An 18,771-nucleotide genomic window follows, 5' to 3' on the forward strand; every position below is an offset into this window, starting at 1 on the left:
TGCGCCACTTGTGCGCTGAATTCTATGAATTACCCCCTTAGTCTTTGTTCTTTCCTAATGTGCATTCCAGTTCAAATTCTCATCAATAAGCAGACCCAGATATACATAACTGACAACACACTCCAATTTCTTCTTATCTAAGAACCAACTCAAAGACTTTTTAGCTTTGGATTTTCCTGCAAGTATCATTATTTTGCTTTTTTCAGTGTTTATCTGCAGACTGTTCTCATTCGCAAAACTGCCCAGGCCATCCAACAGACATTGAAGTCCTTTGGGTGTGTAATCCAATAATAAAAGATCATCAGCCAATTTATATACTGTGTTCCAACCTTTATCGGATGTATTAGGTTTTGATTAAAGGACAATGCCAAATCAGCTAAGTACAGGTTAAACAGGGGTGCTGGAACTATATAACGCTGTTTAACCTCTGTACCAGTTGGAATGGATGCAGAGAGGAGTCCCATACCATTCAGCCGAACCGTAATACTTGTATCTGTATGAAGAAGCATCAGCATCTTAGGTAAGCCACTTGGAATATTCCAATTTCTTAATTTGCGCCACAGAATGTTCCTCACCACAGTGTCAAAGGCAGCACTGAAATCTATATACGCTGCATATACCTTAGTTTTTCGGCACACCCATGAATATTCGACTGATGACACAAGGGTCAGAATCTCGTGACTCGTACGTGACTTTGCTCGAAAGCCCGTCTGGTATTTGCTCAATATATCATGGTTATTTATCCATGTATTTAGCTCAACAAGTAAGATCCTTGCAAACACCTTTGCCGGGATATCCAGCATAGCCAGTAGTCGATAATTTCGAGGGTCACTATGTTGACCTTTCTTATAAATTGGAAGAATGTGGCTTTCACTCCAAGAAGATGGTAAGATGCTGGATTTCCCTACATCTAAAAACAGGTGCCATAAAGCTTCTGCCCAAGCATACAGGCTCATTTTCATCAGCCCATTAGTTATCCCATCAGGGCCGGAGTCCCGAGAGGAATTCAAATGTTCGATTATGGTCTTAATATCAGAACACGATGCTTGGCATATCCATGGTATTTCAGGATTAAATATTTCTATGTTACTTGCTTCAGACACGCCCAACGTTTTAGTTAAGTGGGCTCCCCAGACCTCTTCAGGGATACTATTAATAGGTAACTGAGTTCTTTTCTTCCCCCTAAATTCTCTCCATATTGCAACAGAGTTCCCTGTAGTTGCCAAATGGGAAATATTAAGCCATTGTTCGTTTTCACAAGTGCGTTTATGCGCTTTAAGCCATCTTCGATAGTCAGATTTGGCTTTTTTAATTGCCATATTAATAGCTATTGCATCCATTTGCCAACTAGGATTTAATATCATTTTTGAAATAGAGAGGCGTAGCTTTTTCTTTTCCCTTTTAATTGTAGGGTCCAAATGATATCTCTTGTTCGTCCTATCTTTATTAGTTCTTTCATGAACCGAGTTGTAATCTCGCTTGGACGCAACAAGCACCTTAATTTGTATAATTGTATGACTGAATAACTCACTTATGTTAGTATTACTCACATCTCCTCGTTGACAACACGCAACAAAATTAGGCAGCAGTTGTTCACAAGCTATTTTTCCCTTTGCTAGATTTACAGGGTGCCATTGTATATGATTGCCTCCTTCATTTACATATATGTTACCACATTCATCATAATTTATATCACGAGTAATAGCACCATCATCCTTGAATAGAACACATAGAGGCAGATGATCACTTTCTTCCCTTGCAGCTATCCCCATGTCGGCCACCCTATCAAGACCTCTAGGGTTGCAAAATACGTAATCAAGAGTTGATACATTCTTACCACCGATCCTAGTGGAACCTTGCTGCGTATCACTGGGGCATAGGCTCCTCATTTGATGTTCAATGAGTACTTTAACCCATGGACTATATCTAAGTTTTTGTTTGATTGGGCAGCTACAATTAGATCTCAAGTTTATAACAGGTTCAGCTTCTGGTAAGATAATATAAGCATTGAGATTGCCCATCAAGTACAAAGCAAACTGTTGTACATATTTTGACATAATAGCATCAACAACTTTCAGTATAGCTTTACTCATCACTCTAGCTGGTGGATCATAAACATTGATAATAACCACATTAATACCGGGTTTAGATAGTTTGCCTATCAACACATATGCGGAATCACAGGGGATTTCAGAAATCATTAGACCTCCCTTCAGCCTGCCGAGTGGGCCCTTTAATGCATTATTTTGTATTGTCACTCTACCATCAAGTAGCACGTTTTCTACGGGCCAGGTCTCTTGTAGCACAATTATCTTAAAAAGATGCATGTTGGGGGGCGTGGCCTGGAGCGCGAATGATGCAGTCACTCATGTGATGGCCTCCGTACGAGACCCGCGGCAATGACATAAATCTGCACTCTAAAGGATCGGTCTGTGGCGACCCTCGGATCATGAGTGAGGCGACCCCTTGAAGCGTCGGCTGCTGCCTGGGGAGGCGACATTATCACCCCAGAAGCTGGGATTCGGCCCGTTTCCCTGACGCCCCCCCCGCCTGACGGGGCTTCCAAGATGGCGGACATGGAGAGGTTTCCCCGCCGTTCCTGAGGTAGGACGAGTTGAGCCTCGGATCGGATCCTTGGAGCCGGGTCCCGATCTGACACGGGCTGACAGCCCCCGCTCCGCGGAGGCTAGGTGGCCCCTCCCTTCCTCCCTCCACCCGCCGCCCTGTGCCGAGTACATCAGAACCCCCGGAGCGGGATGGCTTCCACACAGCTCCCCGAAGCCGCAGTGGCTCCCTGCCGGGGAGCCGGGAGTGAGCCCGGGACGTGGGAGATGGCCCTGCAGAGGAACCGACGATCCCAACCCCCCCAGCGGGGATCGAGATGACGGCCACCTGGACTGACGGCGGGAGCGAGGCCGCCGAGGGGCGGTGATCACCCCGATCCCCTACACCGCCCTGCCTGAGGGCCGGGAGCTTAGAGGCACAGCGGGGCCCTCGATGTTGCTGTGGTGTGACGGACGCCCCCTGCAGCGACAGATGACCTGACCGCCGGGCTGAGGCGCCGTGGCTGAGGCCTCCAGTCTAGCCTCCTCTGGGGTCCTAGAGGGACTGTTGCCTACCTCGCTCTGCCCCGCCGCCCTACGCCTGAGCCCCAGCGCGGACACCACCGTGAGCAGGAGTCCCCCTCGCCGGTCCCTACATCGTCAGGCGGTCCGGCTCCTCCTTCCAGGGGCGCCCTGGCCCACTCTCATTCTGCCAGCTGGGCCCACTGCCTTCCCTGGAGTCCCCAGGTGGGAACGGCTGACTGTCGGCCTCTCCCCAGCACCGGTGACCTACCCGGCGGCGGGCCCTGGGACCTCCCGGGCCCTAGTTAGGTAGGAGATTGTTTGAGGCCTGATTAAGTACCGGCTGGCTGCTGCTGCCCAGAAGATTGGGCGGTGTCCCCCACCCTAGCAGTGGTCCCCTGGTGCCCTTCTTGAGCCCCCCCTCTCATCTCTTGGACTTCCTGGGGCACCCCGGCCCACTCCTGCTACCCCCACTCAGCCCTGAGTCTCGGCTCCGGGATTCCCCCCCCCCTGCTTGGTACGTTTCACTCACCTCCCTTCAGTATCTCACGTTGAAGGTGTCTCTACTGCAGCCCCTTTCTATCGCCACGGGGGCCCGACCTGGGGATCCCTGATGCTCTTGACGGACTGCCTGTTCTCTGGAGTCTCCCCCTCCCCACAAGCCGCATCTAACCTCCCTGGGATCTCGGCCTCCTGACTTCTTGGACCAGAAAGTTCCATCTTGCTATCCCTAAGTATTGCAGTCACATCAGCCCGGAGCCCCTAATCTCGGCACAATGTCGAGGCCAACGAAACCAGCCAAATCTTCGGACATCTCCACTATACTAATGGCGGCGGACAGAGCGAAGAAGCCGGACCCTCCCCCCAAAGTAACCCCACAGAAACCCCCCAAAGAACAAGGAAAATTAGCCTCTAAGGAAGACATCCAGGCCTTCATGCAGGACATCAAGGCGGAGTTCCGATCATGTATGTCAGAGCTTACCACGCGGATGGACCAGACTGATCAAAGACTGATCGAAGCGGAACAGAGGCTAGGCGAGGTGGGGGACCTGACCACGACGCCACGATCCTAGACATGAAACGGGAGATCCTGGCGCTGCAGAACAAGAATGAAATGCCGGAGTTCAAGCAAGAAGACCTGGAAAACAGGGCATGACAAAATAACTTGCGCATCCGAGGGGTCCCGTTGACCATCCCAGACAAGGAGTTGCCAGAATACATTGGCAATTTCTTCCAAGCTCTGCTCCCAAACATGGATAAAACCCAACTTATCCTGGACCGTACTCACAGGCTTTGCCCAAGACGGGGGGTGGATTCAGACGGCCCCCCAGACGTAATTACCAGGGTCCATTTCTACGCTACTAAAGAGGCCATCTCGGCCATTAGCCGCACCAAAGATGAACTTTCGTTCATGAGCTCCCCGCTGCAGATCTTCCAGGACCTCTCGTTAACGATTCTACAGAAAAGGAGAACCCTCAGGCCCCTGACGCTATTCCTACAGAGCCAGCAGATTCGCTACAGATGGCTATTCCCCTCCACTCTCCAATTCTCGTTTCAGGGAATCCAGCGCAGAATCAGCCACATAGAGGACGCACAATACATCCTACACCCAAGCTCGCCGGAGCCCTCGACCGCTCAGAGCCCGCAGCACTCGCCGGAGGGGACGGAGCAGCTACCCCAGAGACAGCAGCAGCAACCCTGGTCGAAGTCACAGAGACGTCGAAAGATAAAATGATACAGCTCGAACCGGGGGTCATTCCCTGACCGATCCTAAGATGAAAATAGGAACCAGTAACACCCCGGGCCCCAAACGGCCCATACCCCACTCCAAGGAGTATGTCACCAACTCACCCTTGGAGACCAACCTTATGTTATGGTTGGAACCCAGCCCCGTTGGCTGGGAGCACAGTTACAAAAAAGGCCCGGTTGGCCATGGGAACCGCCGAAAAGGAAAAATCGGCCTCCCTCAAGAGGACAAGTTTACCCTCCCGTTGGAGGTCTCAGAAAATTCGACCACTGGAGAACTACACAGACACCAATCCCATAGATGTTGCCTGATACCCTCCGCCCCTCCCCTCAGACGTCGCCCCAGGAGCGGATGGATGATGGCGTAACCTCACAACCACACCGTAAACTCAGGTTCCTGACGATCAACGTCAGAGGCTTAAATGCACCACAGAAGAGGAAATCCATGTTGCGACGGTTGCAGAACGAAGAGGCCTCGGTGGTGTTCCTCCAGGATCACACCTGATCCCAGCAGACTTCACAAGGCTTTGGGATAGACATTTTCCATTACAGTTTCTAGCATCGAATGGCACCAAGTAAGGTGGGGTGGCGATACTATTCACCAAGGGCCTTAGGCCACAAATCTTAGACACCTTGCTCTGTCCTGAAGGCCGTTTCGTGGCGATCAAATGCCAGATCTACGGCCAACTGTACTCACTGGTTTCGATTTACGCCCCGAATGAAAAACGGGAAGAGTTCTACTGAACTTTAGCGGAAGCCCTGCCGCCGTTCGTAGAGGGCCAGACAATAATAGGAAGGGACTTCAACGGGGCCCCAGACCCAACCAAAGATAAATCCCACCCCCCGACTCGCAAAGACTATAGCATTGCTATGGCCCTGCTCAAACTATTTCGAACCTTGGACGTGGTGGACACTTGGAGAGCACTGCACCCAGAGGTCCGTGACTACTCATTCTATTCCGGTGTACACAGAACCTACTCCCGCATCGACCTACTCTTGGCTACCCCCCAGGCGTTAGCCTATACGGACGATGTGACCATTGGCCCTAGAATCTTATCGGATCACGCCCCAATCATCCTAACGCTATGAGCTCACGATCCGGACCCTCTCCCAAAGCGCTAATGGTCACTATACGACCCGATTCTGGGAGACATGACGCTGAGAGATGTAACAGCAATAGCCATCAAAGATTTCTTTAAAGAAAATAAGAATGAGGACACCTCTCCGGCCACCATATGGGACGCGATGAAGGCAGTTGTGAGAGGGGTCTTAATCTCGCCAGGGGCAGCCTATCATAAGAAGAAAAAGCAAATCCGCCAGGTCCTACAGGTTGAAGTAGAGAGAGCGGAAGCAGTATGTAAGGCAAAGAACTGGACGCCTAAGACCCCACCGGACCTTGCAGATGGCCCGAAAGAAGCTGGAGGCACATTATGCGGAGGACACAGCCCAGATTCTAGCCAGAACTAAACAAAGCTATTATGCTAAGGGAAATAAGGCTAACAAATTCTTGGTGGAAAAGCTGGCGAAGGTTAGGAAGAGGAACGCTATTTTAGGCCTTCGTGATCCTCAAGGAAGTGTCCAGTTTGCGGAAGAAGATAAACTGACTATTGCAGAAGCCCATCTCACGGATACGATGACGGCGTCCCCGAGATCCCTTGAAAGCCAACAATTCTATCTTCGGAACGCAGCCCTTCCCCGGGTCTCCCTCACGACCAGAGATGAGCTAGAGACCCCGATCACAACCGAAGAGGTCGACAATGTTATCAAGAGCCTAAAGCCAAGGGCCCCGGGCCCAGACGGCTTCTCGACCCGCTTTTACAAAATGTTCCGCCCCCAGCTGGTAGCCCCGCTGACGACGCTTTTCAACTCTTTCGCTCTTTCTGGAAAAATCACGCCGACAATGCAAGAGTCGATTACTGTTCTCGCTTTAAAACCAGGAAAAGACCCAAGAGATGTCACAGCGTATAGACCAATCGCCCTACTAAACCTGGATGCGAACATATATTCGAAAGTCTTGGTTAACCGATTAGCAAAAGTGCTCCCAGACATCATCGACCCAGACCAGACAGGATTTATTATGAACAGAGCGGCAGTAGATAACATACGCAGAGTCCTGAACTTAATTGAAATTACACAGCGCGACTCACGAAAATTGGCAGTGCTGGCCTTGGATGCGGCCAAGGCGTTCGACAAGGTGGACTGGTCGTTTCTCCGGCTCACCCTAGAGTCCTTCCACTTTGGTCCTACTTTCCAGAAATACATCCTAGCGAACTATCAATCTCCGAAAACCTTGCTTCGAGTCAATGGGCTTCTATCTAACCCGATACCCCTATCATGTGGAACCAGGCAAGGATGTCCCCTATACCCCTTGCTGTTCGCTCTGTTCATGGAACCCCTGGCCCAAAGAATCCGCCTTAACCCCAGAATCAAAGGCCCCCAAGTAGGCCCCTCCCAACATAAGATAGCTTTGTACGCCGACGACGTAATGCTAACCATAACGGATACCGCCCAATCGTTGAGGTCCTCCCTGGCAGGAATTCACGCCTTTGGCAAGGTGTCGGGATTTGCCATAAACTTTACGAAATCATCAGCCCTAGGGGTCCGAATGGACCCGCATGATAAAACATCCTTCAGAACCATCTGTTCGATCCAATTGTCAGAAAAGGCGATACCCTATCTGGATGTCCAGATTCCAGCCCGTCCGGAAGACACCTATCGGACGAACTTTCAGCCGTTATTCAAGACCCTTGAGGAGGATCTGGATCGCTGGCTCCCACAGGAGATATCGCCGTTAGGCCGCATATCGGCGTGTAAAATGAACCTCCTCCCACGGCTTCTATACGCTTGCTCAGCCCTCCCAATTATGATTCCCCGGCCCCCGCTTCAGCGCCTCCAGAGGAAGATTTTGCGATTTATTTGGAGGGGGAAAAAAGCAAGGATCCCACTGAGAACTACGCTGACCAGTGCCAACCTAGGAGGCCTAGGGGTCCCGGATCTCCAGAAGTATCAGATAGCGGCACAATTAGCCCGCACTCAAGCTTGGTTTATCAGCTCGAACCGACCACGATGGGCAGAGATTGAGCAATCCTGCTTACCCCTCCCTCTCCGCTTCCTCCTACATCTTCCCCCAGCCTCATGGAGAACATGGACGACCATGCTATCCTCCACCAAACATGCCCTGAAAGCTTGGGAGTGGACTCGTAAGCAGAGGGGTATCCCCCGAGACCTGAGCCCATCGGCCCCAATATTTCATAACCCGACATTCTCGCCAGGAGCCCACTCAGCGAACTTTAAGAACTGGATCGCTGGAGGCCTGAGCACTTTAGGTCAGCTCTACGAGGGGGATAGACCACTCACCTTCGAAAATGCAAGAGCTCCTTTAGCTTAAGGGAAACGGATAGATTCTCATATGCGCAATTACGCCATTGGTGCACTCATCCATCTACTCGCACTGCAGCGACACGAGATCTGGACCCCACAGAGCTGACAATTGCAGATCCCCCACACAGAGGACGAATCTGAACGTTCTACAAACTGTTGCAGACAAACGCCCTCGTGGCCAGAACAACATACATGGCCCAATGGGAAGCGGACCTAGGACATCCAATAGAAGACCAGACGTGGATAGACATCTGGACACGCACTCGGTCCTCCTCCTATTGCATCACTAACCGAGAGTGCGCCCATAAGCTACTTCTAAAATGGTACTACCCGCCGATCCGACTACATCACATTAACCAAGTCTTAGATCCCCGATGTTGGCGCCAACGTGGCCATTCATACATATGTGGTGGTCATGCTCAGTGGTTGCAAACTTCTGGTCCCAATGCATCCTGGCCATAAAGGACATAACGAAGATAACATTACCCCTGGAGCCAGAACCAATCCTATTAGGAGCCCCGATCTCCGGCATATATCCAAGATCTAGCAAAGCGGCTGCCCTCCTAACTCACCTACTGCTAGCCGCCAAAATCACGGTGGCCCGAACATGGAAATCTCTGGGAGGCCCCCTGGTGATCCTATGGTGGCTGAAAATATGGGACATATTCATAGCGGAGAAAATTACGGCGGCAAGCAGAGGCCTCCTTCACCGCTTCACAAACATTTGGGCTCCATTGATAGACTACGACAGGAGTCATCCGGCCCTAACATATAAGCCACGCTCGGTGGCAAACACTCCATCAGCTGAAAGCACGGACATGGTGCGGCGGGCGGAGGAGCGAGAGCTGGATCTAGACTGAGGGTTAAGGGGAGGAGAGTTAGCTTAAAGAAAGGGGACTAATGGGCTGGACAATTGATGATGAGTTAATAATCTGTAATGTATGAGTCTCCTGTGTGTCGACCAAAAATAAACATGTTTAAAAATTATTTTTTAAAAAAAGATGCATGTTGCACCATAGACCATCATCAGCGAACAAGTGGTTGAATCCTCTTATAGTCCATGTATACAATAGGTCAGTGTCATCGATTCAGCTGAGATAGGAGAGATTTAAAGGCAATGGGTAACCATTGCCAATAACCCGTTTTATCAGTTGGGACATCCTTAGGTTTCTCGTTTATTGCACAACTAGCACTAGCTCCATTCTCAACACCCTTAGTCTGCTGTGCGGGGTGGCAAGAGGATGTTACAGGCTCTTTATTTGTGCAGGCACTAGCAGTGCACAAGGGATTATCTAGTATCACAGGTCTGGTCTTATTTGTAATACTTTTATTCCTATCATTAAGGTTAATCGGTCACATTTTTTCAGAGTGTATTTCTACTATCTCGCACGAGAAGCCCAATCGGAATATCTCAGATTCATATTTGAGAACATATCCCAATGTGGTGGTAGAGACAAACCAAATATTCACTGTGCTAGATTTACTGTAGTCGACTTGGTCAACTATTCAACTATCCTCTGAGCGTCTTACTCGCACGCCAACAATACAATGAAAAATTTGCAAGACAGCAGACCTATTCAGAGGAGGGTAGTTTACATCTGCTGAAAGAGGTTTTAACTGGAGAGCACTATGTATATCCTTACTGGTTGGTGCAACTACAGGTTTAGACTGATCAGCGGCCCAAAGCACAGTTATTTTCTTCTGCCCCACTAAGTCCGCTACATCCTTTACGGACACAGAGACATTTCCCTTAGGGCCACTCGCAGGAGAAGCTGCCGCAGTTAAGAGCCCAGGGTCATTGTCTAGTGTATTGGGTAAAGAATGTATACTTATATTAACAACAGGAGTTGGAGTCATTTTCTGTGCAATAGCTGCTATTACATGTTTATCAGTTTGAATGATACTGTTTGATAGTTCCTTCTCATTGTTTGCTGATTCAAGGGACTTGATTTCATGCCCAGGAACATTTTCCATGTTTACACTACATGGGTTGTTTTTAGCTTTCACACGCCTTGCGTATATGAAAGCTTGTGCAACTGGTTTGGTGCTATTATTTTTTATTTTTTTTACTAAATTTTTCGATATGGTAGGTAGTTTAGTACTACCTGGTTTATCGGTGGCTTTCTCAGGACAGATTGGGGCACTACATTTTCCCTGAAATATAAAGGGATTAGGATTCTCGGTTCCCCATGTTTCAGTGTTTGTTGCTTGATCATGTGTTTTTTTCTATTTTTATTGATACTTTTATGTAATAGCAAAGACTGAATGTCAAGTTTATTTTCGAGTTTTCCACGGGTCGTTACCAAAGATGTTAATAGGCATTCAAACGCCTGAAACATTTCATCAGATGTCATGCTGTTCTGACTACAATTAAGATCGAAAAGATTTGTAGATGCCTCACTAATATTAAACACAGGGTCTAAAAATACTGCTTGCCCTTTGGGCAGTAAGATGGTGTCAGTTACAGCTAATCTTTCTTTATTCAAGTCAATTGTTGCGGAAAAATCTGCATTTGCTGGAATAAAGAGCGTTTGAGGGTCTATCTGCATTATATCCGGTATTGATGAAATATCAGATATATCACCCATATATTCAATATCATCGTTTTGGACGGGGAGATCTATATCGTCTTGTAAATTGATCAATGGAGGATTTACTTCAAAATGAATCACCATCTAACCTAGGTTAGAAAATAGATGATATATGGACGCCCTCATGACTTACGATGTTTGATACTTTTATTGGTTCAGTGGATAGGTCATATTCATCATCTTCCTTACTATTGCTTTCATCGTCATTACTGTCCTGAGTAACACCATAGTGTGATTTAGATTTTTCCACACATGGGGTAACTTCAGGCACTATTGATGTTGATGTTACAGCTTCGTGCACCAAGGAGGGAGAGTCTATCTTTCTGGGTAATAACATTTGACCAATCAGTTTTGAGCCTAAGCAGCTAAGTGAATGATTGAGGTCATCCTCGATCTCATGTACAGCATTCTCTTCATCAATAGTACTTAATGTCGCAATTTTAGGAAAATATGCCGTCATTTTTTTGGGTGTGCATTTGATTTGCTGCGTGATATTCCTTTTGGTGGGCATCCACGGCGAGAACGCCTCAGAGGGCCGACATTATCTGAATTTGTGGTAGGCGCTTCTAATGTGTTTTTACCACATTGCTCTATCATTATGCCTGACGTTAAATTAGTACTAAGAAACATCACACTTAATAATCACACTTAAAAAAACTGAACAGTTTATACACGTACTGCTTAACAGTTCAAATTCCCAGAAGCACCTTGTAATCACCACTGCTTGATACTAAATGAGCGATACACGTACAGGTTCATGTATCTATTTAGCTTCAATTATTACACTTTTATTATACACTCCTAATCTATTTCCTTAGGAATTGGATAAAATATATCATGCACCGTATATCATAAATATGCCGTATATGCCGTGATTATACCATGAGATGGCCAGAAAATCTAAAATGCTAAAAATAGCTAAACTATGTTGTACTGTGCGATACTGTGCAAAACTGTGCATTTACTATTTTATACATAGAGGATAGATAGATAGATACCCAACTAAATAGCCAGTAACGCCTATGACGCCTGTAACGCTATAAGGAAAACAAAGCAAAATAAGCACAAAAGTAGAAATGAGTCTGTGGATCAAACAAACGACCAATAGGTTAATCAGTTATTCTCATTCCTAAAACCTAAAACATCGAATATAAAACAACGAATGACAAGACAATCAGGCCGCTGGTCGTATTCGGTTCATACACTGCACGCCTCGACCCGATAGCAATGACAGTAAAAATAACAATAACCATTAAAATGACTCACATTCCCGCTCCGACTCACGTGAAATGCTGAAATGCTATGATCACTAAGCATGAAGCACTACTTGCCTATATATCCAACAACACCAGCTCATGGAAGTTGAGGATTTTTGGGTGTGTGTAAAAAATTGAGATTAGAAAGCAGAATGTTGTACGTGCCACGCGATCAGCACTTAATCAATGCACTTCCTCGAATGCGCGCGCAAGAATGCGCACATCATGGGCATATATGGGTGCTGCTGGGAAAAGCAGAGGCGGAGCCAGCACGTTAAAGGGCCTGCAAGAACGAAAAGCAAAAAGCATGTATTAGCACGTATTAGGACGTTATGAGCACCAGTCCTTTTGGAAAATAGGGACAACAGCAGGTCGTGGCTCCTCGTAGCGATCAGCACTTAATCAATGCACTTCCTCGAAAACTTATAGGTGACACCACATTCCTTCCACATGGCCTGCATATACTTGGACATATACTTGGACATAAAGTTGCTGCCCCTATCAGACACAACTTATTTAGGGAAGCCAACCCTAGTAAATATGCCAAGTAAAGCTTTTGCAACTGAGTTGGCAGTCACAGTTTTCAATGGGATGGCCTCAGCATACCTGGTGGCAAGGTTGACCAGCACCAGGATAAACCTATTGCCTGAGGATGTTTGGGGGTCAAGGGGACCAACAATGTTGATCCCTATCCTTTCAAATGTTACCCTCACAACTGGGAGTGGTACCAATGGAGCTTGGATTGTTGCACCACTCTTACCAGAAAACTGGCACGACACACAACTCCTGCAGTGACTTTCTACTTGCACCACCATCTTGGGCCAGTAGAAGTGCATGGATAACCTTTGCTTGGTTCTCTTGATTGTAAACTGACCAGCAACGGGCACTTCATGCGCCATCTTGCAGTAAGGGAAACCACCAACCTCCTATAGTCTCCTTCTGTAGACTCTGTAGGCTCACTATACAGGAGCCCAGCTTCCCAATAAATCATGTGCTTCCCAAGAGGTTCACCCTCAAGCTGGGAGCAGGCCTGTCTCCTTAGGGCTTCCAGAGATGGGCACTCATATTGGCCCTTACTAAATTCTTCTGTGTCAGGACCACCTTCTACTAACAAATATTTTAGTTCAGGATGGTCATTTAGGTCAAATACTTCAGGTATCACCACCTCATTGTCAGGTCCTGGTGATTGACCAACTACCTCTACCGCAGTGGTAGGTGAGTTAGGGGGAATGATTTCTTTCCCTCTTTTGATTTTTCTGACTCCTTTAGCCTTCCTTGGGTTTCCCCTTTGGCTGGGGCACTGCATTGGTCATGGCCAGTGCTGCCCTTGTTTGAGACCTTATGCAGGGTCTTTCAGCTGTATCTCCCACAAGCCCTAAAGCTCTGAGATCATTTCCCAGCAAGACCTTTCCTGGGACACTCCTCTGTATGCTCACTGGAATCCTGACTGCTGTACCATTTATAGTAAGATTTACAGGTATTACTGGGAACATGAGAGGTGGGCCATCAGCCAACTTAGTGGGTAACAGAGGAGCTCTGGCAACTTCCTCTGGGTCAACCAAGGTAGAATCCACTACAGTTCGACTACACCCACTATCCCTAAGAGCTGGAGTATCTACTCCATTGATCAGTAAACTGTCTTTAAAGTAGTGCTTGGTATTATCTGGAATCCTAGCATAAGCCTCTGAGACTTTAGGCTCCCAGGAACCCAGGGAAACTAAAACTACCTCAGCTTCCATTCCACTGGGGAAGGAGTCTGAGGAGAAGGATGCCCCTGTAATCTCTTCTTCCTCATAGGAGAAGATGGCCAGATTATCAGAGTGGACCCCCAAGGTTTTGACCTTACATCTGGGATCCCCCTTCACATGGTCAGTTGCTCCACAACCAAAACAAGATCCACTGGGTTGGTTTACATAGGGAGGCTTACTATAACCAGAGTTCTGTTTTGGAGGCTGACCTCCACTACCCTGTGAGTTCTCTTGTGTCTTACCGTTATTTTTCCTTTTGTGGCCTCTCTAGGAGGGCGTTTTATCAGAGTCCCCACCCTCTTTATCTTTGGACTTTTTCCCCTCCTCTGGCTTGCCAGGATGAGTCTTGTCCTTATGTGACACTCTATGTGACACCCATAAATCTGCTGCTATGGAAAGGTTCTTAGGATCGATCTCCTTGGATCTGCCAAATGCTGCTTAAGCTCAGGGGAAGAAGATGCAAAAATATGTTCCAGCATGACAAGACATATCATACCTTCAAAAGTAGATACCTAATAATCTTCAACCCAGCCAGTCAAGTTTTTTAAGGATTCAGTTACATACGATACCCAAGTATCACCTTTTTTCTTTTTGTACTCTCTGAATCTCTTTAAGTATTTGGCATGAGTCTTTCCAAACTTTAAGAGGAGAGTTTGCTTCAACATTGCAAAATCTGCTCTCTCAGCTTTTGACATTTCCATAATGGCACTGCAGCCAGCATGGGGCAGTCTGCTAAGTAACCAGGCAATTTTATCAGCATTGTCAACTTGAACTTCACATGCATACTCAAACGTATTCAGCCAGTCCATAATGTCATTCTTTTCCTCATACACACTGAGCAGATCCTTAGGAAACCTTGGATGAGAGGAGGACCCAGACCTAAGTACCGGACCCTTGGATCCATTGGCAACCTGAGGCTTGGCCATTTCCAACTGGTGATCCCTGTCTTTCTGTTTTTCTGCCTGCTCTAATTTTAGCTTGGCCATGTTAAATTCAAGCTTCTTCTGCCCGAACAGCAGTTCTTGTTTCTTGAATTCAAGCATGGCCTCACCATCAGCACTGGCAGAGGAAACATTAGACATTACATCCTCCAAATCCTAATGGTCTCCATGAACCAGTGCAGCAGCAGAACTTCCAGTTCTGCCAGTGGGAGCAGCCCCACCTCCTTCTGCACTGTCATTAGAAGCTATGGCACTAAACTGAGCTTCTTGCCAGTCCATGATTCTTTGGATCATTTCCATTTTTATGCCTTAAGCAGAGATACCTCTCAGCACACATCTGTCGCAATGTTTCAGACTCAGAAGCATTTAAAGTTAACAAGGTACTTGTTTCCATATTGTTAGATAGGACTATGGCTTTTTTCAGTTATACGACAACAATTCACTATGTTTCCTGGTAGGAATAACTCGAAATGCCTTCACTAGTATGCAACACTGGATACCTTCAGTCCTATCCCACCGCTGTACACCAATTTGTTAAGATGGACTTCTTAACTCTGTCCTGGAGGGCAGAGGTTCAGAAGGCCAGCCTAGTTTCTTGGAACAGGGTAACTTCTGGACAAGCCAGACCAATCAGGGTAGCTATGGCAGGTGGTCAAGACTAGGTCTCAAGAGGGGTGAGGGTGACTAAAAGACCTCAATGAGCACACAGAGCAAGGACACTTACAAATTACTCCAGACAGGGGTTTTATAAAAAATATAGACACATTTATTACAAGGCCTTTGTAACATAGACCATAGCAGAAGAATCACAGTAATACTTAGTAAACCAACACAACACTATCAATACAATGTATATACAAGACCATTGGGGTCTAAAGGGTTAAATGCACGAAATATGTTGACAACCTTGATGGGAAGGAAACAGGCAGTGCAGGTAGTCTTTAGGCTCCGTCGACATCAGCAACACACCTAACTAAGAGGCAGTCCAAGCCCTAAGAAGAGAGGAGCCTTGTGCTCAACAGTACATGCAATGCAAGTGCACAAGTTGTTCCAATGGGCAGAACATGGTCTCTTCAGGGGTCTCTAGCAGCTCGGGAAGGTGGATGAGGAGATGAAGAACAAGTTCCCACTATTCAGGGAGGACCTCCACTTGAAGGCAGAGGTAGTTCCAGAGAGCGGGATGGAGTCGCTAGTTCGCGCTAGCAGTGGAAAGTAGAGGGAACCTAGATGCAAATCGTGTGTAAAAGTGGCCCTTGGCGCCAGGGGCCACCGGTTAGTGTTGTAAGTACTTACCAGTCCCACGCGCTCTTGGACCCAGGCTTCACCCGTTCAGTTCACTCGGGTTGCAGGTTCGAACGCGACAAAAAGGACATCTCTGCGGCTTTCAGTTCCTGAGATACAACAATGATTCCCAAACGGGACAGTGGTGATTTCTCCACTCGGAGTGGATGAATCGACCCAGTTTCACTGCAGCAGACTTCAGGTGAAAGAGGGTCACAAATGCAGCATACTTGCAAAAGACGTTGCCGTGGCAGGGCAACAGAGTAACCGCGTTTACTCCGGTCCTGGCGCACTCGTCTCACTTCAGACCTGCAAATGCCAAGTGTTCGAAATTCGGTGTGAGGGTGCCGGGGACACAGAGCTAGCAGTATACCAAGTTTCGAGGGCCTCCTCAGAACAATAGCGGAGACAGAGCAAAGGTCCTGTGTAAGCTGGTCAGCCCACTGGTTGGCCCAGGGACACTTCCGAGAAAGCTTACTTGCAGGGTTTGGTGAAGGTGTCGAGAATAGTTGGTCCCACTATTCCAATGAGTCGAAGCATCTTCGCAGACCTTCTAGGACGATCAGATGCAGAAGGGTCGCATGGGACGACAGCGGGCTCAGGGTGCCAAAACTTCCAGCGGGTCACCAGCAGTTCCTCAACTCGGCTTCGTAGTTGCAGGATACTTGGATCCTATCCTTTGTTCAGTGAGAACTCAGGAGAACGACATGGTATGGGTGTTTTTGGCCTCCTCTTATCCAAAGTTCCCTTCGCGCCAAAAACGAAGAGGACCCAATGGGAGAACTGCTCACAAACACTCACTCCATACGTGGACCAATCACGGACCACGGTGGTCCCAGTCATTCAGGGCACTCAAGACTCTCTGGCACTCAGGATGTGTATTGGACTCAGACGTTCCAGCCCACATCCCGGAGGCACACACACAAGGCATGCAGAAGCCCGCTAAAGCATTGGGTTCATGACCAAATAAGGACTGACCCGGGTCGACTCGACTTGCGGAAGGTGAAGGGGCAAGATGGCCAAAGGACAGGACGAAGAACCTTGTGGCATGGCCAATTTGGAGCCAGGCCACCTGTTCGCGCCAAACGCAGTTAACACGGTTAACATGGCAGGAAAGGGTTAAAAAGAATGCGAAAAAATATCTGCCACCAGTCCTGTCCATGACACACCTGCACAGTTCATAAAAAGTCCAACGAGAGTATCTAGGGCCTTTGGAAAATGACTATAGACCCAAGTGTGCTGTAACTTGTGACATGTTGCACAAAAGTTGCAACATGGGAAAAGGACTAGGGAAAACAAATTCTCCCAGTACTGACTGTCTTAAGGGCATGTCAATTTCCCCATAAAAAGTGAGCGAAAGCCCAGAGGAGTGCAGCTGAAGGCTGTGCTTCTCTGGCAAAGTCAGTCAATGGTGTCTAAAGAGCAGAAAAACTTTGGGGGTGTACACATGGAGGGAAAATTACATACAATTATGAAATCTTTCCTAACATTGAGGAACAACTCAAAACTTTGTTGTTCCCGCTTCACTGCACCCCTTTTCCCAACCTATCCATCATCAGAACTGCTGCTTTACTTACCCAGTGCTTACAAACCCCTCTGAAATGAATGCATTCCCCATCAAGCGCTGTACACCTTGGGCTCGGCAAACACTAAAGCATACATCTGTAACCTGCACAGATATGAATGTAACCCATCTTCATTGTACTATGCAAAGCATTCTGCTCCCCTTCGGTCCAGATTTGCGCTATATATAAAAATGGCCCCAATAAAATAAATGTACAAATGCTGGTCATACCGTGAAGTTGCAATAGTAAATTCTGAATGATCTTACAATTGTTGAATAAGGACAAAGAAAACAATGTCAAAACACTTCAATTAAATCCTGAAACGTGAAGAAAACTGTCTGTTTCGTGGAATGCACGGCACCTAGATAAGCATGAACAGCACATACCTAGTGACACCAGTGTTTGCTGAATTGTGTTCATCACGTTCCTGTACAGCTCCTTCTGCCACTGGTGCAAAAGCTGCCACTCCTCTTCAGAGAAACAAGCAGCAACATCATAAAAGGTAACTGGGGCCTGGAAGGGACAATGCACAAGAAAAATGTATGAACACTAATATATATATTCAGAGAAGATAGGAAACATAGATCCGAATCTGTCTTAATTAGTATTACTCATTTACATATTTCCTAAACACAAGATTCAATTTTCCCTCCTGTTAAGAAATCGTTATTTCATGGTTGCACAGTGTGATCAGATACACCGGGCCTGGTTCACAAAAATGATAACTATTTGCACTAAATAAAACCCTGCACTAAGCATCCCACTGAGGCGGAGTGAGGCACAGGGCGAGAGGAAGAGGGTGCAAGTGGGGTGGGTGAGAGCTGCAAGGGTTGTCTTGCCTACCCTGTGTTGGTTCATGGACAACAGAGCTAACATGTCGTGCTTTTTATTATTCTCTTGGTTTCGGGTTGAGGCGACTTCAAATAAACTAAACTCTACTTTGTTTACACTGGTGTCTGTGGCGATGCCCCGTGTGGGACGCGCACGCAGCGGCGTGACGTTGCACGCCGCCGCGTGCTGTATAAATAAACGGGGCGTTCCCGGCCGCCGCAGAGCGACCCGGAAGCCCGAACTGGAAGGACGTGTGCACAGTGTGGTCCTTTCAGGGTGGGGGCTTGCGGGCACGCATGGGGCCAAGGACAAACCCCCAACAGTGGCGATGAGTGTCAACGGATGCCCGGGCCCGGCGGTGAAGGC

At 47.6% G+C, this 18,771-nt stretch overlaps 1 protein-coding gene across 2 annotated transcripts in view; it reads right to left on the reverse strand.

The window, feature by feature from the left end:
• LOC138582119 (zinc finger protein 34-like) overlaps window positions 1–18,771 on the reverse strand; it is a 256,603-nt gene that overhangs the window by 172,670 nt on the left and 65,162 nt on the right. For both annotated transcript variants that reach the window (XM_069653109.1, XM_069653108.1), the window contains exon 2: window positions 17,961–18,087. In XM_069653109.1, the coding sequence (XP_069509210.1) occupies window positions 17,961–18,087 (127 nt within the window). The remainder of the gene's footprint in view (window positions 1–17,960; window positions 18,088–18,771) is intronic.

The sequence above is a fragment of the Ambystoma mexicanum genome, chromosome 3q (genome assembly GCF_040938575.1).
Source record: "Ambystoma mexicanum isolate Mex_15411 chromosome 3q, UKY_AmexF1_1, whole genome shotgun sequence".
Classification (NCBI taxonomy): Eukaryota; Metazoa; Chordata; class Amphibia; order Caudata; family Ambystomatidae; genus Ambystoma; species Ambystoma mexicanum.